General features: G+C 49.3%; 1 protein-coding gene across 3 annotated transcripts in view; it reads left to right on the top strand.

The window, feature by feature from the left end:
• Eva1c (eva-1 homolog C) overlaps positions 1 to 7,756 on the top strand; it is a 66,599-nt gene extending 58,843 nt beyond the window's left edge. For all 3 annotated transcript variants that reach the window (XM_060370713.1, XM_060370714.1, XM_021628452.2), the window contains 2 exons: positions 1,391 to 1,480; positions 7,178 to 7,756. In XM_060370713.1, coding sequence (XP_060226696.1) covers positions 1,391 to 1,480; positions 7,178 to 7,554 — 467 coding nt within the window. In that variant the 3' untranslated portion in view covers positions 7,555 to 7,756. The remainder of the gene's footprint in view (positions 1 to 1,390; positions 1,481 to 7,177) is intronic.
• Positions 7,757 to 23,015: the final 15,259 nt, after the last annotated feature.

The following is a 23,015-nucleotide window of genomic DNA, read 5'->3' on the forward strand; positions in this document are numbered from 1 at the left end:
TGGACACACAAATATGTGCTTGGGGGGGGCGGTCAAAGGACAACACGTGAGAGTCAGGTCTCTCCTTTCACGAGTGCGTCCTGGGACCGAAGCTGACGCAATCTGCTTTAACAAGTTCCTTCACCCACCATGTCAGTCAGCATGTCAGCCTGAATTTTTTTTTAATTAACATATAAAACAAATTCAGCCCGTGAAGTTCCTGAAGAAACTGCAGAGACCCTATGGAATGCTTAAGGTGATAGCTTTAGGTAGCAAGGGTTTTGTCTTGTGCTATTGTTTTGGTTATTATGTCCCTGACCACTGTGATAGTAAACTCTAGGTGCCCCTCTGGATCTTACGGAATGGTTCTAAAACCTTTCACGCTCAAATCAGCAGGTGTTCAAGCCCAGTAAATAAAACAACTTTCACAGAACCCGCCCAGTCCTCCTGTAGGCATTAAGCTCTAGATTGCTCACAGCTCTTAACCCAAAATCAATACCATGTAAGCTGTCATCCCACTGAAAAGAAATCATGAAGAGAAAGAACTCTGTATACACGCAAATCTCTGCTCCCACATGGTCCTGAAGGGTCCCCACCCCCCGTCTTAGAGGCATCAGCTCCATGTGATGGTCCAGGCTCCCGGAGCTCCAATATTGGCCCATCCAATACTTACTTGCTAAGTGTCCATCAGGCAGGACCCTCACATCTGGAAGCAGGCCAGCCTCACGTTTGTGTGTGTGTGTGATGTAACAAACCAACAGTGGCCCTTCTTCCACAACCCCAGGTCCACAGAGCAGACAGCACTTCCAAGGTAAACTGAGGCATTATTTACTCAGCTTTCTAAAGGCCAAATGGATGCCATTGCCTCTGAAATGGAATAGCGTGCTCTGTCCTGGATCGGGGGTCTCTGAAGTTTGAATTGACACTTTGAACTGTTTTGGATCCCTTTAATCATCTGATATTTTCAAAGATGGCTTCTGCATTGGCTGCTTTTCTTGTTACTGGGTCAAAATCCCCGAGAGAAGCAACATGAGGAAGGAAGAATTCATTTTGGCTCTTGGTTTAGGAAAGGGTGCAGTCCATCATGGCGGCAGAATTGTGAGAACCAGCATAGGAAGTGGGGCCTGGGTACAGACCTCAAGGCCTACCCTCCATGACTACTTCCTCCCCTGAGGATCCACTTCCTGAAGGTTCCACCATCTCCCAAGCCACACTGACAGCTGGGGACCAAGTCTTCAGACACGTGACCTTTCATACTCAGGCCTCAGCACTAAGTGTTGAGTCTTCCATAGTTCAGTCAGAAACCAACGGTTTCATGTCTGAGACTTGCAATCCTTGTGGCAGGCTGGGTGAAGATGGCCAGGCTTTCAGGGCAGACACCGCTCTGACAAACAGCCTTTTCATGTTTCAGGTATAAAATTCAACCCAAGCGGATCGAGGGTGGTGCGGAAAGATGGGGTTATTGTCAGCAACTCTCTGGCTGCGTTCGCTTACATTCGAGGTAGGTGAATGAGAGGGAACTTCCGGGGAAATGGAAGGGTTTACACACTGCCTCACCGACACAAGCTAAACACTAGAACAACCAGAGGAAAGTGGCTTTGGCTGTACTGGCAACTGCGGTGTTGTTACATCCACAAGCACAGGACAGGGGTTCAGATGCAATTGGAGCCACAGAACCAAAGAACTCACAAGAATAAAGTGTAGTTACTGAGGGTTTGGTCTCCAAAGAAATTTCCCCTTTGAAAAGTTAGAAATGCATTCATGGGGTCTAAAAACTTGGATTATTGGATCCTCCCTCCGTTTGGAAGAAAAGCAAGGCAGCTCACATAGAATCAAACTAGGTCGTGTTGCGGGACATCACAGTGACCTCAACCTCTTACAGCTGTCCTCCCATTCCCATGCTTGCTGCTCCTGATGACTGTCACAGTTAACGAGTGTGAAGATCTGGGTTGTAGAAGTATGTCCACAGTTTCAGAGTCCCTTCAAGTGCGGGTATCTGTGAAGAGCCAGGGATGCTCCTGGTTGGGGTGTAGCCCTACTGGGCTCTCCGCTGTTAGGCTCCCTTTCTGACCCACCTTGTACTTAGCTGCTGCAGTAGAACACTGTAGACTGGGGCTTAAGAAACAGTTTCTGTTTTCTAACAGGTGTGGAGGGAGGCTGCAAGTCCAAGATCAAGGGCCTCCTTCGGGCTTGTAGACAGCCACCTGCAGGATAAGTTATCATTTGGGAGGCCTTTTCTAATCACCCACTGTACCTCCCAAATAAATGACATGGAGACTTATAAGATTTAATAACAAGCATTAAGCACCCTAACTGGGCAGATAATAATCTGCTCTAACCTGTCTATGCTGGCTTTGCTATTTCTCAGCCACACACCATGAATTACTTGCCCTATTAGTTCTGCCTGAGCTGTTTCTGTTTTTGGGTCAGCCCTCCTGATCATATGCCATCTCTGTGTCTTCTTTCTCCTTCTCCTCCCCACCTCATGGTCCCTACTTTAGACCCCAAGACTGGCAATGGAAGTCCCGCCTCCTGTCCTTTCTCGCTCAGCTATAGGCTGTCAGCAGTTTTATTACCAATCAGAGATAATTGGTGAACAAAGTTTACACAACACTGATCAATGAATGTGACAATGCCTACATCCAGACTACAACCAGTTCAGGCCACAGACTTCAGCATCTGAGTACACAGCACACCAGAACAACCCCCAACAGCCACCTGCTTGCTGTGTGTGTGTGTGTGTGTGTGTGTGTGTGTGTGTGTGTGTGTGTGTGTAGGGGTGGTGGTGGGAAGAGACAAAAGACACAAAGAAAGAGGAGAGAGAGTGTATGCTTTTCTCAGTCCTGTCAGATGAGGAGCCCCTGGTGAACTCTGTTAACCTCAATCAACTCCAGATAGTTCCACCTACAAAGTCCCAGCCTGAGTTTGAGGGACCACCACCAGTCCAGAGCAACAACTCTGAGGGACGGGGTTAGGATCCTGAATCCTGTGCTTAAAGGGCCAGAGGAGATGGGCGTCTGCCAGGGGCACCATGGACAGCATCTGGGTCCGGCTTCATGCTGGGTCAAGGACAAGGCTGCTGATCAACTTCTACAAAGAGCCTCATCTTCAGGATTTGAATGGCTGGGACCTCTTGACCCCGCGTCATGTAAACACCCCTTCCTCCATCCTCCATGTGCTCATCCACTCAGGATGATGTGCATGCCCGTCTAAGCAGGGAGAGACTCCTCAGCACAGACGACTGTCCTCTTGTTTACCTGAAATCTCTCCATGTCTAGGACAGTGCTGGGCAGACTAGCCTACAAACGGCTAAATAAGAAATCCAAGTCAATGTGATGGCTGCCTTGTACTTGTATCTGCAATTTCCACATTGTATTTATGGTTCTGAAAAGACAGCTCAGAGTAAGGGTGTGTGCTGCCCCTTCAGAGGACCCAAGGTCCCAATATCAGAGCAGGAGGCTTACTGTAATTGTATTTTGGGAGACCTGACTCCTTCTTTTGCCTCTGTGGGTATCTACACATGTATGGACACACATGTAAAATGTGTCCATGCGTGCATTTATGCCAGGGCATGCATATGACTGTCAGAGGACAACTTTGTGTGGCGGATTCTCTCTTGTCGTTATTTACATAGGTTTGGGGATCGAAGCCAGGTGGTCAGGCATCGACCAGGCCATCATGCTAGCTGTCACTAAGCCAGAACAATGCTCCAGCTTTTCAATGTGAGGACTGGATGGGGTGTTGCTTGATTTTATTGTGAGATATTTCAGTATGCGCATCTTAGCAAGTCTGAGAGAAAGAAAGGCTTGCTGTGGGGCTAGCACCCAAAGGTTGGCCATCGGCTCCTGGCACCAGGAGAGAGTGAGGCCTCTGACTACAACAGCAGGGGAACCAAGAGCTGGAGCTGAGGAAACGAGCAGGACATTTCCTCATCAGGCCACCAGGTAGCTTTGGCACAGGAATGCAGTCAAATAGATGGGGACAAGAAGACGGCCACCAAATCCAAGGGGCTTGTCCTCCACAGGGAAGCTTGGAGGCTGGTGGAGGAGACATGAGGGTGTTCAAGGGTCTCAGATAGACAGTATCTCCTCTGGTTATTTGCCTGATCTGTAAAGGCCATGTCTCATAGAAAGGGGTGTGATGTGTGGATGTGTGGATGTGTGTGCTATGTTTGGCGTGTGTGGCATATGTGATGTAAGTGTGATGAGTGTGGTGTATGTACGTTTGTGTATTGTGTTTGTGGCGTGTGGTGCAGTGCTGTGTAGGTGTGCTGTATGTGGACAGAATGTGTATACATGTATATATATGTGTGTGTAGCAGATGTAGGCGAGGCTGATGGTACTTGTTTATCATATGGGGGACTTTGAGTAGAGGATGGTAGATGTATGTGCATGTGTTTGTACATGTGTGTTTACATATGTACCTGTGGTTCTGAGGAAGACGGCTTATTGGCTGCTTCAGCAGAAGCCACTGTCCCTGGGCTGAGGGACTTACTTATTTGTTTTAATCTGTAAATAAATAACAGGGCCCTCCCAGACCACCAGACTAGTGTCCTATTGGCATCTGGCTTTGTGCGTTTGCCTCATCAGTGCCTACAAGCCTGCCTTTTGTGGTTCAGTATTCTGTTGTTGGGGATTGTGGTGTGTTTGTGTGTGTGTGTGTGTGTGTGTGTGTGTGTGTGTGTGTGTCCAGCCTCAGGCAAACCTGCTGAGAGCTTTGGGGGTGTCTTTGGCATCTGGAGCCAAGGCCAGGGCAGCCTCTGTGGTTCTGAGAAAGGAACTACAGGTCATCAGGTGAGCTATGTGAAGGAGGTGTTTCATCACACGTCCTAAAGTCAGTTACGTGACCCATGCAGGGAAGACAGTCAGCAGCACAGCCCGCTCGTGGGGGTGGACTCTGCAGTGTCCCCAGGGTCTGCAGCTGTGACAGAAAGTCCTGTCACACCCTAAGTGCCATCAGTCCAGGTTCCAAATGCTTTCCACTTCTCCCTCCTGGAGGCCTCTGGCCACAGTCTCCCAAGAGATAGGCCCTTGCTGGTGTCTTATCTGGGTGTGACTAACTTTGAACTGGAGCTTAGGTTGGCCCCAGGCCAGGATCTAAAGAGAAAATGGGGCCTAAAGGCCACTGGCCACCCATCATGAGGCTCCTGGGACTGTAATACAGATAAGTCATTCCCTCTAGCCTGTGATGAACCAAGGCTAAATTTAGAATAATAGCAACAAAAACACCGTGAAGATTCTATTCAACCACAACAAAAAGAATGCCTTATTTTCCCAAAAGAGATGAGAGGAAAGGGGTTACAGCAGTTGGAAGTGGTCCAGTTGGTTCTAGAAAATGGAGGAAATGACTTTTTGTACAAAGTCAGGGGCGGTGGGTAGAGCCCTGGCCTGAACGCGGGCCCCAGCAGTGGTGGCTTTGGAAAGAGTCTAGCTACATCAGGGGTTAGGCCTCATGCCACCTGCCTACAATCTGGTGACTGTGTGACAGTCACTTCATATGAATGGGAAGTTTTATTCCCATGGGACAACTGAGCCCGGCTCATCTCCTCCATCCTTGGCCACTGGATCTCAGTGACCATGATGTGAACTCCACAGAGTGATTCTGTAGCAAGAGGAACTCCTGAATCCCAGAAGTAGAATGGGGACCGTCACACCTGGAGGGCAGGGAGGTGGGAGGTGCTGGGTTTGTGGGGGCATGTGATGGGCCCTAAGGATTATGACTCAATTCGATTAATCTAAATTTCTTAAAAAGTAGGGCTGGGTGTGGCTCAGGGGTAGAGCATTTGCCCAGCATGTGTGGCATTGTTAAGTTCAGACTTAGCATGGAAAAAAAACCTCCGTAACAAAGAGGTAAAGCAACAAATCAGTTTTGTGGAGGAGCAAGGCCTTGATCCTGAGTTGACAGGACCTGAGGCCCAGGGCCACCACCACACCCTTGCCTGGACAGGAGAGGAAGGGGCTGTGAGAGATCTTCATTCCTCAGAAACGCGACACAGCAGTGCGTTTCTACCTGGTGCTGGCCCTGTCCCATCCCGGAGAGGCTGGAAAATGCCCTCTTCACACCTCATACAAGGTATCAATTCCAACACCTAAAACTCTGAGGGACACTCAAGCTGTGTCTGAGCTATGTCAGAAGGAGAGAGCAGAGCGGCGGAACAGGCTTTGATCTGCGGGAGAGGGAGGGGAAGTCTGACCTGGTGCCTGCCCTGGTCTTCGCATCTTTGGTATCATTGTTTAGTGACTTTGCTACCAGCGTCAGTGTCTCCAGATAGCCCATCTGCCACCACTCCCAGGGGTGAAGGTAGCCCTTCTCCCTGTGGAAAGGACATAGGTGTCTATGAGAATCCTTTATACGCTCTGACTCTTCAGTACTTATAGGACGGCAGACACAATCTGCTGTCTTGTCCTCAGCCAAAAATAAATGTTAATTCAGACATCTGGGTCTTGATGATAGTGGGGAGATGTCGGGCAGGGATCACAAAGAGCAGCCCACTTGAGGAATGCCGCTGTAGGGACAGCGTGGGCTGCGGGAAGGAAGCTGCCTGGGGAGGTGTCCACTTTCAGGAAGATAAAGTGTCCTGGTTCTATCTCCCATCAGAGCTCAGCTGTGAGATCCCTCACTACAGGAGAATCTTGGCAGCCCAGGAATTTTGAGACTCCAGGCTAGACCCCAGGGGAGAAATGGCATCTCTAAAGACAACAGTCTTCATTGTTTCTTCCAGAGTAAAAGACAGTGTGCCTGGAGGAGGCTTGGAGCAGCTGAGATATACAGAGACAATTCTGGGGTCACCAAAATATATCCCACAAGGAGCTTCTAGTCCTAGACCTGCCTAGAGAGGCTGCTGGCCTCTGCAGCATTCCCTCTGGTTCTCAGGTTGTGGCCAATCAATGGCCCTGAGCTCAAATCTATAAACAGAGTTGTATTAGGATGCAGTCAGGCCTTGTGCTATGGTAGTGCCACTGGCTGCTTGTTGTACCTGGAATCTGAAGGTCCTCCATAGGCCATGTTTTGACTGTATGTTTACCACCAGTAGTGCCATGTTGGGAAGAGTGCTGGGTCCTGGTCCACCACGATGAAAACAGATTTGACCACATGAGCCTGTTGCCATGCCTTCCCTGATACGATGGAGGGCAAATCTTCAAAACTGTGAGCCAAAATTAGCCCTTTCAGGTCCTCACGTGCTCTCTTCTCCTTCCAGCCCACCCCGAGAGAGCGGCCCTGCTGTTCATGTGTAGTGTCTGCGTTGGCCTGCTCCTCACGTTGTGTGCCTTGGTGGTCAGAGTGTCCTGTACCAAGGACTTCCGGGAGCTGAGGCAGGGGAAGGAACACCTGGTGCTAGAGAGTGACAAAGCTGAGGAAGACAGCGAGGAGGAGGTGGAAGGGGAGGACTCCTCAGACTCCGAGCTTCCTGTGGAACTGTCCAGGTTCTGTAGGACTTCATATCCAGCCTACAGCTCCATAGAGGCTGCTGAGCTGGCAGAAAGGATTGAGCGCAGGGAGCAAATCATTCAAGAAATATGGATGAACAGCGGCCTGGATGCCTCGCTTCCGAGGAACATGGGCCATTTCTACTGAAAACCAGACGCATCTGGGTGAGATCACACTTTCCGAAGAAGGAAAGATCCAGCATGCCCTGTCTCCCCAGCCCCCAGTTCTGGTTTGCGTGTACCTTCTATGAAGGAGACTCTGTCATGTCATCCACGATGGGTGAAGCCAGAAAGCTGTCAAAGGGACTTTTCACACTGTTTACAGCCTGGAATAAATGAGGAGGAAGGCATGGTGTCTTGTACGTGTTTGAATTCATGTCTGTATGTTAATAACACTGTACATAATTGAGATTCACATTTATTCAGCACCTATAGTGCCAGGGGCTGGTTCATACATACTCGTGAGATGCTACAATGAGGAGCTGAGTGGATGGGGGACCCACAGATATTCATTAAAAATTAGATTGACGGGAAGCGGCGAGATGGCTCAGTGGGTAAAAGGAGACTGCTACCAAGCCTGGTGACCTGAGTTCAATCCGCAGAACCCACAGTGTGAGAGGAGGGGGACCAACTCCTGCAAGTTGTCCTCTGATCTCCTTCCATGTGTCATGACAGGCATGCACCAGCACATGGCGTGCGCACACACACACACACACACACACACACGCTTATGTAAAATATTATAATATATAGTAAAACTTTAATTAAACTGATAGGGCAAAAACCATGAGCTCACAGGTATTTAATTTGTTTATTTTGGGGGCAAGTCCAGGCTGGCTCTGGATTTGTGACTGGAGATCTGACCGCCTCTGGAGCAGTTGGATGATAGCGGAGCTACAGTCACATGCCAACGTGCCCACCCCACAAGGGACTTTTTTTTGTTTGTTTTGTTTTGGTTTTTTGTTTTTCAAGACAGCGTTTCACAAGTAGCTTGTGCTGGCCTCAAACTCATGACTATCTTCCTATCCGATGTGTGCTAAGAGTATAGGTGTGAATGAAGACACCAAGATTCACCTGCTTAAACAAACAAACAAAAAAATCAGCCATTTGGGGGGCCTGGTAGATGCCAGGCTAAGGGTCTTACCTTGCAAGCTTTGATTTGAACGTGATCTCCAGAACACACGTAAGAAAAGCATGTGGGCACTCCTCCCACCCACCCCTGCCTCAGCCAGCCAAGCCATCTTGGAAAGTTCTAGGCGGTTTTTTAAGGGTGACACCTGAGGTTGACATTTAAGCAGTATAAAAGCTACCATTAGCTCAAGAGCTACACAAATCCACCCAAGAGGCAGGATTTAGCCCACGCCCTGGTTTGTACATAAAGGACGGTCCAGAAAGCTTACCACAGTCTTGCTCCACACAGAAAAAGTTTGCAGACTCCTGCGCTTGAGTTTAAAACCACTGGTGGTGAAATCCAGCAACCTAAGCATTCATAGGGGGAGCAAATGCTGATGACTTTCAAGTTATTGCAAAGCTTGTGTTCTACCTGCTGGGAGCTGGGACCAGGAGCCAGTGCAGGGGTGTCAGCGGGGGCTTCGGAAGCTTAGGAGACATGACGGACAGAACCAGTGATGGTGCATTTAGAAGGCTGCCCCTAGTGGGCAGGAGGCTCACAGCAGTGGAGTGATGTAACAAGAATTTTTCTTCCAACAGGGTTTTGTTTTATCCTAGGTTGTGTGTCTAAATACTTGTTTCCCAGATGGTAGTGTTGAAATCTGGAGACCTAGCAGGAGGAAGTACATTATGGGGTGGGTAGGGAGGATCTTGAGGTCCAACTGTCAGCTTCCTTGTCCTTTGGTGCTATCTGGCCATCCCCAATTCTGCTGCCATGGGCACAGCTGCTTCAACCACTGTGATGCGCTGTTCCCTCTGAAACTGGGAGTCCAAATAAGCCTTTCCCCTGAAGCTGCTTGTCAGTTACTGTCGCAGTAACACGAGAAGGCTTTGAGCACTGAAACCATCCTACATCTACCACAAGTGCTATCCTGGTTAAATGTTTGACCCAGGCCAGGGCCATCTTGAGACTTCGGTTGAGAAAATGCCTCATCCAGTTGGTCTGCAGGGGAGCCTGCGGAGGAGCCCCTGAGCAGTGATTGATGTGAGGGGTTCCGGCGGCCCTGGGTGGGGCAGGAAAGAGGCTGAGCAAGCCACAAGGAACACACCAATGAACAGTGTTCTGTGGTTCTGCTTCAGCTCCTGCCCTGACTTCTCTCAATGATAGGCCCTCTCCACTCCAAGCTGCTTCTGGCCAAGGTGCTTATCACAGCAGTAATAAGCAAACTGGATGTGTGCCTGCTATAAGCACGCTCTGCCCCTCTCACCTCAGCTGCACGCTAGCTCTTCAAAGCATGTAGACAAGGGAAGTGAAGGCTGACAGATTAAGTCCTGGGGCTCCCAGCACAGGCTAGGAAGGGCTTGGCCAGGAAAGATGCCATGTTGTTTGAGTGGCAACTGAACTTCCTCAGGGTTCCCAGGTATCTGGGGCTCCATCCGTGTCACAGGGCATGGAGAGAACTTGAGGACCATGGACTGATACATTCTAAATGTCACTAGACAGACATTTACTTAGATTACAGCAGACAGTGAGGTGACTTCTAGAACTCAACCTTTTTGTCTTTTTCCACTTGAGTGTGTGCTGTGGTATGCATATGTGTAAGCATATATGTATATGGATGTGCAGACACACAAGTGTGCATGCATGTGCAGGCTTACGATTGATGGCATGATTATCCTCTATCACTCTTCCACCTCATTCACTGAGGCAGGGTCTCTTAATCAAACCTGGAGCTCACTGATAAGGCTAGTCTTCCTAGCCAGCTAGCTCCAGAGATGCTTCAGCTCATCCCTCCAAGGTTGGAGTTATAGGTGGGCCTCAGGTCCACCAACACTTCAAAGGACTCTGAACATCCAAATCCTGCTTCTCACGCTGGTGTGACAAACACTTCAATCATGGAGCCATCGCTCAGCCCCCAGAACCCAGCTTCTTCATAATGATTGTGCTGTAGTCGAAGAGGCTCCTTGCCTTTTCATTCCCCTGAACTCCAGGCTCTGGGAACAGATGCTGTCAATCTGACCAATCTCTTCACAGGGCCAAAAATAACAAACAAACAAAAAAACTGCAGCAGGAGTTCCCTTGATCAGTTAGAGAAAGCTTTGCCCATGGTGACATTTGCCCATGCTGGCATTGGCCACAAAGAATTCCATAATAGCCTTCCTGAGTCTCCGCCTCCCCTAGCATACATACCTGCCTACACATATGCATTCTCTATCATCCATCTACCTCCCTTACACATGTGCACATGCGTGCACACACACACACACACACACAGAGAGAGAGAGAGAGAGAGAGAGAGAGAGAGAGAGAGAGAGAGAGAGAGAGACTCCTGGCCCACTGCAGACTCCTCCCTGCCCCTCAGGGGCAGCATGCCCAGCAGGCCTGCTCAATGTCTAGCATTGCAATTGCAATAAGTTGTTGGTTTCCACTTTCTGACCTCCGGAAGAGAATGCCCCTTTCTTCTCCGGGCCTCATGGGTCCTGCTGGAACTGTGTTTGGATGGGCACCAAGCCCAGGAGAAAAATGACCAGTGCACACTTGGATGAGGGGTGACTGCTGGTCCAGACAGTGGGGCCATGGAGGAAACTCCTACATGGAGGTACACCCAGGGAGCTCAGAGCATGCAAGGACTACTACCCTCTGTGACTCTCTCTCTCTCTCTCTTTCTCTCTCTCTCTCTCTCTCTCTCTCTCTCTCTCTCTCTCTCTCTCTCTCTGTGTGTGTGTGTGTGTGTGTGTGTCTGGGCAGAGGAGTCCCCGCCATTCCCAAGCAGTGTGGTCACAGAATGTTCTGCTGGGAGGTTAGCTCAAGCCACCACCTCAGTGACCTTGTACTAATGCTGACCTTGAAGGTATGTGCTGCCTGCAGTGACTTTCACTCTTCCAGCTTGACCTGAGTTATCAGAGGGGATGCTGGGACCCTGGGGTGTCATAGTGTTCCCTGCTGCTCTGGGGACAAGATCCACATTCAGGGACCAGGTGGGCTTTGGGGAGTCATGTGAGCCCCACTGCTGCTGGCACACCAATGGAGAGCCCACCAATCCCACTTGCCCAGCCAGGCACCATGCCAGCAGCCATGGAGAAGGTGGCTGTATTTGGTTCCTCCCTGTCCTCTCTGTATAGAAATGTCCCTTCTCACTTCCTCACTAGGATTTCTCCAAAGAGCAACCTCTTAAGGAGCCCCCCTCTCAGGAGCCTGTGCTGCAGGGCCTGGGAATGTGGGTCTGTTGATGAGTGTTGCTCTAGCACAAACGCAGTCTTAGGTCCATCTGCAGCGCCACATGAAGGAGGCATGGTGCATGCCCGGATCCTATCATGGAGGAGCTGGAGGAAGAAAGAGCAGGTGTTCAAGGTCACATCACAAAGTGAGTTGGAGTATCCCAGCCTGGGATACTAGAGACCTTGTCTTAAGACACAAAGAACAATTTCCATTTCAGACACTGACATAAAGCATCCAAAGCGATGAGGTCTGGGGCCTGGGTGCATGCCTTCTTTGCTGGCCCACACTGCCAATGCAGTACCTCAAAGGGACATCAGGGGAGGCTCCCTAAGAGAGTTTTCAGGAAGTCAGAGTCTCCCATTTTCAGCCGACCCTACTTTCCTCACAAGTCTCTGGGAAGCTGCCTGCTCCAGGTCACCTGGGGAACGAAAGCCTGAGGAACCTGAGGCTTACTGGGGAGACTGTGGGCTGGGTGTCTCACTCCATTTTCTCTATACCTGGACCTGGAAGCTCTATAAAGAATAGAACTTTGGGTCAAAGAGCTGGCTCAGCCAGTAAAGGCTAGACTCAAAGCCAGAAATCTAAAGAAGAGACGTTTATTTGGGCTCGTAGCTCTGCTTCTGCGGAAGCCCGAGTGGCCGCTCTGTGCACAGTGAAGGAGAAGCAGAAGAGTCACATGGCAGCAGACAGCTGGAGGAAGCCGAGGAAGCCAAACTCTCTCTACCACCACAGGCTCTCAGGATAACCAGCCCACTTTAACCCCTTCACAAAGTAAAATCTTCATGGCCTAGTTGCTTGTAGTAAGAATTTCAGTTTCTTTAAGAACACAGAAAATGTCACAGGTGTATATTTTTTTTAACCCCAGGTGTGGGATATGGAGCTGCTTCAGACTGTCCACAGCTTAGCTGCTGTGATTTATCTCGTGCCCTGGCAGCTGTGCAATTCTTCCAGCTGAAGATAGTTTATGTTTGGAATTCTCGGGACTCGTGAGAAGGTATTAAAATGCCAGAGACTCAAGAGAAGCATGGCTGCTGCTCCTCCTGCTGCTCCTCCTCCTGCTGCTCCTCCTGCTGCTCCTCCTGCTGCTGCTGCTGCTCCTCCTCCTGCTTCTCTTCCTCCTCCTGCTGATGCTCCTTCTCCTCCAGCTGATGCTGCTCCTCCTCCCCCTGCTGCTGCTCCTACTTAGTTGCTATTTGTTGGATTGATAGTTGCTGGTTGGAGATATCCTGACGATGAAAATCAAACTTGCCCTAAAGACCTGGGCACCCATAATCAGTAGGGAGTAGTCTAATGATATCGGCACCTCCTTTCCCCTCCAAATTACTTTCTCTGCTACCAAGTGTTGACGAGTTGGAAGGGATAGGGGTGGTTTAGGGAGGCAAAAGGACCTCATAAAGTAGCCAAAAGTCTGGTTACAGTTGCTTCTTAAAGGTTTCCACCATCTCTCATCATGGTTATAGGTCTCCAACACATGAAATTTGAGAAAGTATGGCTTCCCTGTAGCTTCCACCCCATTCCTTGTTCCTCCCTGGAGAACTGACATCAACCAGACTGCACCTGATTATTTCCTGGCCCTAGACACCATGTTTCTTTGGCCACTGGGTTGCTCTGCCTTCTAGCTATTGCTCTGACTTGCTTGTAGGCTAGTGTTGAGTGACCCAGTTGTGCCTCAGTTTCCTCTTTTGCAGTTGTATCTACTTCCCAATGATCTTGAAAATGAAGATGTTTTTTGTACACAAGAAAAGTCGAGGTATACTGTAATTTTGTCCTCAGCAAGAGATTCCTCCTGAGAGAGCAACAATCTACAAGGTTCAAGACAAGAATTTCCCCTACCGGAGGGGTGTTAGAGAATGCGGAGACAGCACAAGCCATGAGGGAAAGATCACGAGCAAGAGTTTGTGGAGGAGGAACAGCTTTGTCTGCCGAACTTGGAGGCAAGTGTTCAGGTCTGAATGGCCTGAGATTCTGTGGCTGAGCCCACTGTAAACTTTCCCACAAATGAACTTCAGAATTTGCACTGAGGTTTGATTAGATAGCTATAACCCAGAACTATGGCAACTTGAGTCTATGAAGCTCATTGTAAGCCCAATGGCTAGAGTTGGCCCAACCCCACCCTAGGACTGTACCCCAAGTGCATGCCAGGAGCACCCAAGACATAGCTGCAAAGCATGCAAGCAAAGAGCCCCATGCCCATCACAAGAGAGATGCTTGGAAGTCAACTAAGATTCTGGGGATCTTAAATCACCAGAATCTCTGGACAGGAAGCAACGCTAGGCTTCCTGGAGAAAGTACAAGAAACATGTCTAAGCACAGATGTTGGCAATGTGGGACTGTGATGCCCACTCTAAGGCCACTGGCTGGATGGTGACTTAAAGCTGATTTTTGGCCCATTGGTAGGGCTCCATTGTCTGCCTCGACAGAGCACTTGTCTTCTATTGTGAGACCCTGGGTTCAGTCTCTCTGTAGCTCGGTGATGGTGATGATGATGACGATGACAATGACAATGATGACAAAACATTGGTTAGGGCTGGGGCTATACTTGTCTACCATGCATGAGGCCTTAGGTTCCAACCCAAGTTCCTCCCAGAAAAAGTAAAAGCCAGGGCTATGGCTATAGCTTAGTTGGTAGACTGCTTGCCTACCAGGCTCAGAGCCCTGGTCTCATCCCTAGCTCCACACAAACTGGCTGTGCTGGTGCATGCTGTAATCCTATCACTCTGGAGAAGGAGGGATCAGGATTGGAGCTCAACCTCACTACATCCTCACCCTGTCACCAAAACAAACAACCATACAAACAAACTACTAATACAATTTAAAGTTAGCTGTCAACTTCCTAGATGCATTTCAAGTCTCTGTAGCCACAAGGCAGTCCTGGACAGCGCCAACAGCTCCATTGGCTGAAGCTGTTCTACTGTATTAAGCTAGAACAGACACCTGCCCAACTCACTGTGAAGTGCCACGGACAGTCCCAGCCTCATCAGCCGAGGGTGTGGTTAGACATAAAATTCCACCAAAAGTACCCCACACAGAAGCTCACTATCCTGGGTACGAAGCCACAAGGCCCATCTGGTGACCTATGCCTCTGCATGAAGCTGCCACAGGCTCACCTTCCTGGAATCTCCTCCCCCCAGAGCCATGGCCTCAGGCCTTGGTCCCTTCTATCCCAGCCACACACTTTCTGAAGCTTTGGCTTCTGTTTGCTTTGTAGCATGACTATCCTGCAGCAGCTGCTGCTACCAACATTTTCTGGGTTCTCACTGCAGTTACCTCCATTCCTGTGTCCTCTGAGAAGACTGTGAAAACCTGTGAGAACCCAAGGACAGGCCAGAGAAACCTTCCATCTTTGGGAGGTGAAAGAATATTCTGGCAACATAAAAGACCCAGAGCCAAAAGGTGAGCTTGGCCAGGCATGGACCTATGACTGAATATGTATGTATGTATGTATGTATGTATGTATGTATGTATGTATCTATCTATCTATCTATCTATCTATCTATCTATCATCAGTCAATCTTAAGCTTGAGGACAATTTCATTAAGTTTAAAAGAAAAAAACACAAGGCAGGCAAGCTGTGAATCTCAGCTGTTGTCTGGAGGAGGAAGAGAGAGAACCAGCCACATGGCAGAAGCTGGGGCTGGGGGATAACTTAAAAGAGTGAGAAAGCCCAGCGTATTCAGGAAAGCATAAACCATATCTAAAAGAAGGAGAAGGAGGCATAAAGAAGAAAGAGAACTGCTATCCTGAGAAAGCAAGGAGAGTGAGTGGGCTCAATGGCTCTGCCGCTTGTCTGAGCCTCCTGGAATAGACATCTTGCCTAACTTTAGGAAACACAGTCAAGTATTAGACTACCTCACTGCTATGTGAAATATAAACTGTCAGTCTCAGACAAGCTGTAAACAGGAGGGTGGCTATCAAGAGGTTAAGGAGATTGGGAGGCTGTGTCTCAAATGGCTAGAAGAAAGGGTTTCCCATGTTTGCACCATAAAGATGGCATATTGGGGGAGAAAGACATCTCCAGCCCATTTTAAATACTGCACAGTGTATGTGTCTATCAAAGCATCTCAGGGCACCACATCCATATGTACAATGGCTGCTTCCTGTATTCTGTCAGTTAAAAACAGTTTTCTAAGACAGTGTCACTCTGCGGTTCAAGCGTCCCTAGAACTTCCAAAGTGCCATGACATAAGCAAACACCACCATGCCTGCCCTGGGGTGTTATTTAATAATTAATAATAATAATAAAGATTGTCACTCACTATTTGCTTGATCTTGACTTCCTGGAAATTGCCAAGTTACAGATCAATTCTGTTGGGGAAAAAGGAATTTGACATTCTTAGAGAGCCACTGCAGCATGAGTCCCCTGAGCGTTTCAAGATCGTTAGGCTCAGCTTTGCAAAGCATGCCAAGGGCCTGACAACTCTTTCCAGCAGAGCCTCGATTTAGAAGTCTTTTCTTGAAGGCTGCTCACAGCCTGATTAGATTCTTTCAAATTGCTTCAGCTGAAAATCCAATTGAGAACTTATCTCGGGTAGAAATACTGTCTTCCTGCTTTAAGGGAACCGCCTGCGATGTCATGAGCTTAGACACTGGGGAGAACAAAGGAAGGAAAGCTGCTCATTTCCGATTGCATGGGACCCACGAATTCGCCATACTTTCTCCACTCCAAGCTCTTGACTCCACGAACTGAGTGCTTTCAAGAAAAGAAAAATAGAGCCTGTCATTTCCTATCGTCTCAAAGATGGAGCCCAGTTCTGGAAAAATAAAAGGAGGTGGAAGGGGACTTGTGTTCAAAATGACTAAGCATGGCTCTGACCTGGAAAAGACTCTTGTCCTTTCTGCGCAAGGGAGGGAGTCCAATTAGGGGCATGTAGGAACAAATGACATTACCTCACCAAGAGAGAGGAAAATGCTCTCTCTGTGCTAACAATGAACTTGAGAGAAAATGTGTTAACTAATCTATGAAGAATTTGCAAACTTGGTGAGTTGCCTCCCTGCTCTAAGCTCCCAAACTTCCTTCCTTAGAACATGACCTCTGACCCAATGCCACTGGATCCTGAGAAAGTCAGGTAGGTGCTGGTCAGCTGACCAATTTTCCTCTTGACTTTCTGTCACCCAAGCTTGTGCACAGGGATAATGTCTCCTTTTTTTTCACTTTATTTCGTGTGTATGTGCACATGTGCCATTGTGTGCCTGTGGAGGTCAGAGGTCAACTTGAAGAGGTCAGTTCTTTTCTTCCACCGTGTGGGTTCCAGAGACTGTCAGGTGGGTAACACTGAGCCATCTCACTGACCCTGGGATGATTTTTTACTGAAGATGAATTGGGAAGAAGAAACAATAAAGACGCATCGTGTTGAGCGCCGTGAAATAATACACAGATCATGACCGTTATGGGATAGTTCCTGAATGGGTGCAGCTCTTCTTAGCTTCCTCTTCCCATGAGTCTCTCAGAGTTCTGGCAAGTCTGCAGCCCCACTTGTTGCTACTAGTATCTGGGAGTTGCTATCCCTGGGTTGCTTCATTATTCCATTGCCATGGTTCAGGGGTGCCCGAAAGCATGCACTTTTGCCAGGCTCTGTTCCAAATGAAGCCAGCTCCCTTCAGCAGAACTCACGGGGCGGGGCAGCCTCTATCTCCGAGCCGGAGTGGCACCATCTTGGGAGAGTGTGCTGGAGGAGCTCTGGGATGATGATTGTAGTCTTTTCACTTTTCCTGTTTGCAAGCTGTGCTCCCAGGGGAGCCTGCCTGAGGATGACGGGGTGGGGGGTGTAGGAGAGTGAGGGGGTCTCCTCGGGAGCACAGCCCAACACTGTGGATGGGCTGGGGAGGCAGTCCTGGTCTCTCAGCCATGCTCATCCATCGTAGGGTTTCTATGGCACAGAGCTACCTGGGTTTCTGGCTGCCTGCCCTTAACAGGATGAAACTGTAGCCCTAGGGAACCTCTGTCTTTCTGGTAGCAGCTGCCCAGAATACAGCTCCAGTCACAGGGAGCAGGGAGGAGGTCATCAGGGGCCTATGCTACAGGCTGACCCTGTTCCTATTGAGATCAGTAGTTTTTTTTTTTTTTCTTGGAAATGTTTTTCCATTTACTATATACCCTCAAGGCAATTTCCAGTGACTTTTAAGTGATGTTTTGTAAATAGTTTTCAACAGTTACACATATAGTTGCTTCAGAGGCAGAGGACGTGGGGGGCTTCTTACAAGGTCCCTGAGGCAGGACCTGTGCCATTCTGTGGAGCCCTGTGCTGCCTACCCCATGCCACTATAGAGGCAATGTAACAAGTTCTTGTGGTTGAACTTGGCATAGCTGTGTGTGTGAGAGACAGAGAGAGAGACTGTGCTTGTGTGCATGTTTGCAACAGTGCCTGAACTCAGGGTATAAAGGTGACTCTTTAAATTTTTAATAAAGTTATTTTATTATATATGTGTATGTATATACGTTTCTCCTGCATGTATGCCTGTGCACCGCATGCACGCCTGGTGCCCGTGGAAGTCAGAAGAGGGTGTTGAATCCCCTAGAACTGGAGCTGCACATGGCTGCGAGCCACCATGTGGGCGCTAGGGACCAAACCCAGGACCTCTGGACCTCTGGAGCATCAAGTGCACTTTACCGCGTATCCATCTCTCCAGCCCGTTTTTTCAAGATAGGCTCTCACCATGTAGGTCTGGTTGGCCTTGAACTCACAGAGATCTGCTTGCCTCTGCCTCCTGGATCAAAGGTGTGCCCCAGCATGTCCGCCTTTGTTGTGGTTGTTGCCAGTGTTACTGTTGTCTCCATTATTAATTACTAAAGCAGGCACTGGGTCTTGAGCTTGGCAGGAGCTCTGCTGTGTTGCACTCCAGTCCCAGTCACAGCTAATTCTTCACTTCACTCGAAGCCCATGCATATCCGCGGCCATGTTGTCTATCAATTTTTAAATTTTTTCACGCCTAACACTTGGGTATCATCCACTAAATCTGGTGACTCCCAACCCCACTGATGAGCTCTTAGGTTAATGCTTCCTCCCAGGCCCTCCTCCTCCACACTTCAGACCGAGGACAGGCTGGCATCTTCCTCTCCCCTTCCTCCCTTGTCCATGTCAGTTTATCTTTCTGTTAGCCGTTCGGTGTGCTTGTCACCAAGTTCTGCTGTATGCCAGGCACTGTGCCTCGGACCTGGGAAAAAGAGATGGCACCATCACACTGAGGGAAGAAAGTCAGAGAGCTGAAAGGGAGAATAACCTCAGGAGAGACTTCCGTTGCTGGCTGGAGGGAAAGCAGCTAGAAAGTAAAAAGACCATTCCACCTGGCCTCTACCTGACCCTCAGCCGGCCTCCTCAGCACCACCTGCCCTCTATCTACTCCATTCGAATGCCCTCAGCCTCACCTGGTCTCTATCCTGCCCCATCTCTGCATCCTGCTTCCACCCCTACCTCTTCAGAATGGCCTGGCCTGTCTTTCTCTCACCAAACTCAGCAGCACCATGGGAATCAGGCCCACCCCGAGAGGCTCTGTCTTGAATCAGCGTGTCTAGAGGAGGAAAGTCATGGTCATTCTTGGAGGCCAGAGCAGCAGTGCTGTGAGGCTCTGTTCTCAGAACCTGGATACCCTGCTGAGCAAATGCAAGGTGTGTCTGCGGGGATGTCACACTCAGCACTGCCTGTGAACTAGGGAGCAGAGGCAGCACTAGTCCAGCCTTTCAGAGCAGAATCAGCGAGGCAACATGGAAGGGGTAAGGTGAGGAGAGTGAGAGGTACTGGCGTGCTTGCACTTAGCTGAGGTACTCCAGCAGAGCTGAGCCCCTGAAGTGACAGGAAAGCCGAAGTGAGTTTCCATGGCTTCCTTGTGATGGGAATGAGGATCCCAGCGAAGCAGCAGGGCTGGCAAGGCTGGCTTTGACAGGCCTCCAGGCTCCACCAGTACAAGGTATCATTTTCTGCCCAGCCAGTCTGATGGAAGTTGACAGAGGTCTCTGTGTCAGCCTCGTCCTGGAAGCGCTGGCTGGAGCTGCATGAAAATGAACAGTGACTTGTAAGAGGCTCCGAAGGTGACAAGGGGGAGGCTGATCACCATGGCATGCATGCACGTGGGAAGAGAGCTGTCACTGAAGGGAGGACAGAGGCAGAGCAGCAACTCAGAGGGTGTGAGCTGACAGCTGAGTGGAGTCCTGTTTACCCTCAGGCTAACCAGAAAAGTGGAGCAGGAGCTCACAGGCACCTCCATTCAGCAGTGCCAGGCAGCCCCTTTTCTCTCTGATCTCTGCAGCTTTGGGGAAAAGGCACCTCCTGGCTCTGATTCTTGTCCATCCAGGATCCGACCTTAGAAGACGCTTTGGTTTCATTTTTATTGCTGTTATGAAACAAAACAACTTAGAGAAAGGGGTTAGCTCACAATTCTAGGTTACCATCCACCATGGCAGGAAAGTCAGGGTGGCAGAACTTTGAAACATGCAGTCACATCCACAGTCAAAGAGAAAGAGAAGTGATGTGTGCGTGGTTGTGCGGGTGTCCATGAGGCATGCGTGGCTGTGAGGGCACTCATGACCCATGTGTAGTTGTGGGTCTTCCTTCAGAGTCGTGGCTGCAGCCAGCTAGAGCTGCCAGGGCCTCACAGCTCAGGCCTGGTGTTGACTACCTCTGTCACAGCTCTGAGGGGGACAGGGGTCTCCCGGTGAGTTTAGAACGGGGTGGGGAAGGAGTGCCACCTCTCAAGCCCTGTTACATTCCCACAGTTTCGACTTGGTCCAGGTGGTGATGCAGGCACCATGTGAAAACAGGAGAAAATGTGGTTCTCTGCCCTGGCTGGTTTGGGTGGGACTTGGGGAGCACCTTTCACAGCTATCATCACCCTGCTGGCGTGACGACATCACGGTTCATTGAGGCAGGGGTCTTTTCCACAACCCAGGCCCTGAAGTGCTGACACTGGGGGCCGGGGAAGTCCCGGTGGTCATCATCCTGATCCTTACCTGCTCAGGCCGAGACAGTGAGCCCCAAAAGGACATTGAAGTCACATTGTAATAAATAGTCCTGGGCTCTAAGCTCATTTTCCTTAAGTCCATTACCCTAAGAAATATTATAGCATTTACCCCTTCTATTTTATTAGACATGATGAATAATGCCATTCATTCTAAATCCCTCTTTTCAGCCACTCTTAATATTCTTTTAAAAGAAAGAAAGAAAAACAATTGGAACCAAAAGCTTGCACACTTGGACCAAACCCAAAGGTGAACATTTATTTCAGCAAAATTCATTCAAGGTCTTGAAAGTCAAGTGTGATGTAAAAAATACACCTTGTCAGCGAGGGTAATGCCCTTTTCCGCGCTTGGACGGCTGAAGATGCTGTGTCAGGCTGACAGGCTTGGTGTTCTAGGAATGCGCACGGGGCGTGCGCTGGCAGTAGGACCTCCTGTCTTACTGGACCCTGCCAGGATGGCTGGCTCCCACCTTATCACAGCATGGCTCTTCCTGAGATGTCCACAGGGCCAGAGTGGAGGTTCCCGCTTCATCACACAGTCAGTACAGCGCTGTTCTATAGACGCTCCTCCCCAAGTTCAGCTGTCAGCTCCCCAGGCTTCCAGTCTCTGGAGGTGTGTGGATGCCATGACGGGCATTCTCACGTGAAAGGCATCCGTCAGCACCTTCAAATTCTGGCCCTTATTGTTGTCATGGAGACACCGCCACCTGCTCCTCACAAGGGGGATTTTGCCAGAGTTCCATGAACAGGGCTTTCTTCCTCTCATTGGCTCTTCATTTTATCACAGTTCTTGAATAATGGGAATGAGATCCAGCTTAGTAAATTTTACCCAGTTATTCATCCAACAAATGTTATTTCCACTTGAAAAACTCCTTGGATCTTTTTTTTTTTTTTTTAAATCTGACCCATTTCTCATTGTCATGTCTTAGAAGGTGTTCTATTTATTTTGGATACTATTCTTTTGTCTATTTCTTTTCCAGCTTTGGGCCATTGTACATGCTAGCCAAGGACTCTACCTCTGAGCTACAATCCTAGTTCTTGGTCTTCAGTGTTGTCAGTGTGACAAAATCTAAAATCATCTGAAAAGTGGCCCTCTGAGAGTGTCCCTGGAGGATCGTCTTGATTATGCTATTAAGGCAGGAAGATCTGTCCCCTGAGGGAGGCACCATTCCCTAGGGAGACTCTGGGCTGTTTGAATTGGAGGAAGCCAGTGAGCAGTGGTGTCTGCACAAATTGCTCTCTCTCTTTGGTTGTGGACATGGTATGACCAGCTGCTTGAAGCTCCTGCTGCCCTGCCCTCCAAACATGATGCACTGTAAACTGGAGTTGAGCTGCAATTAGCATTCTCCCCTAAATTGTGTTTATCAGAGCATTTCATTGCATCAACAGAAAGGGAACTAAGGCACCGACTCTTCTCTTGGTGTTGATGGTTGGACGGTGCTTGGTAATGACTTACTGCATCAGAATGGCCAGGTGAGAAAGCAATCCAGTCGTCAACCTGACAGCATGGCACTGTGGAGAGGGTCCGTTTCTTGACAGCAGCACTTGCTGGAGCATTCTCTCTAGTCTTTCAGCGCTTGAGCACAACACACCAGCAACATAGCATCTTTGTTTTCTAGAGCCCCACACTGCTCTATCCCTTCCCATCCAGTTTCTTTCCCTGGCCTTGCTAGGCACTCCAGGGGATGGGCTTAGCAAGGTGAGAGGAAGATGTGTGTGTCCCAGACCTAGGCTCCTCCTCTCCTATTGCTCTGCCATGTGTTGCTTTGTTTTTCACTCAGGTCTGCTCCGAGCCCAAGATGGCTGCTGGAGTTTCTGTCATGACACATGTATTCTAGGTACTAGAGATTAGAAAAGAGGAAGGAATCACTTCAGATACTTGGATGATTTTGAATTTGTGTGTGTGTCGCGCATGTGCAGGTGCCCAGGGAGATCAGGTGTCAGACCTCCCTGGAATCGGAGTCCCATGTGACTGTGAGCTAGGCGTGGATACTGGGAAGCGGTAATTCTCCCTAAGCCCTGTCACGTGGAGGGGTCCTGGAACCTAGTCCCACTCTCTCTGAAAGAGTGTCTGCTTGTGCTCTGGATGAGGAGTCACAGGGTGGAGGCTCAAGGTGGCGGTTCCCTAAGCAAGTGGAGCCTACCTGCAAGCTGGGTGGTACGTTCCCTGCAGCAGAGCCACCGAGGGACAAGGTGATCCTGTGACAGAACCCTGGCCAGATGCCAGCAGTTGGATGGTTTAAAGAATTTTAAGTGGTATCAAAATGTATTACTAGCATTCTTGATTACAAAGAAATCTCCAAGTTCTTTCAAAGGACAATGCCACAGCC

Source organism: Meriones unguiculatus, chromosome 17 (genome assembly GCF_030254825.1).
Source record: "Meriones unguiculatus strain TT.TT164.6M chromosome 17, Bangor_MerUng_6.1, whole genome shotgun sequence".
Classification (NCBI taxonomy): Eukaryota; Metazoa; Chordata; class Mammalia; order Rodentia; family Muridae; genus Meriones; species Meriones unguiculatus.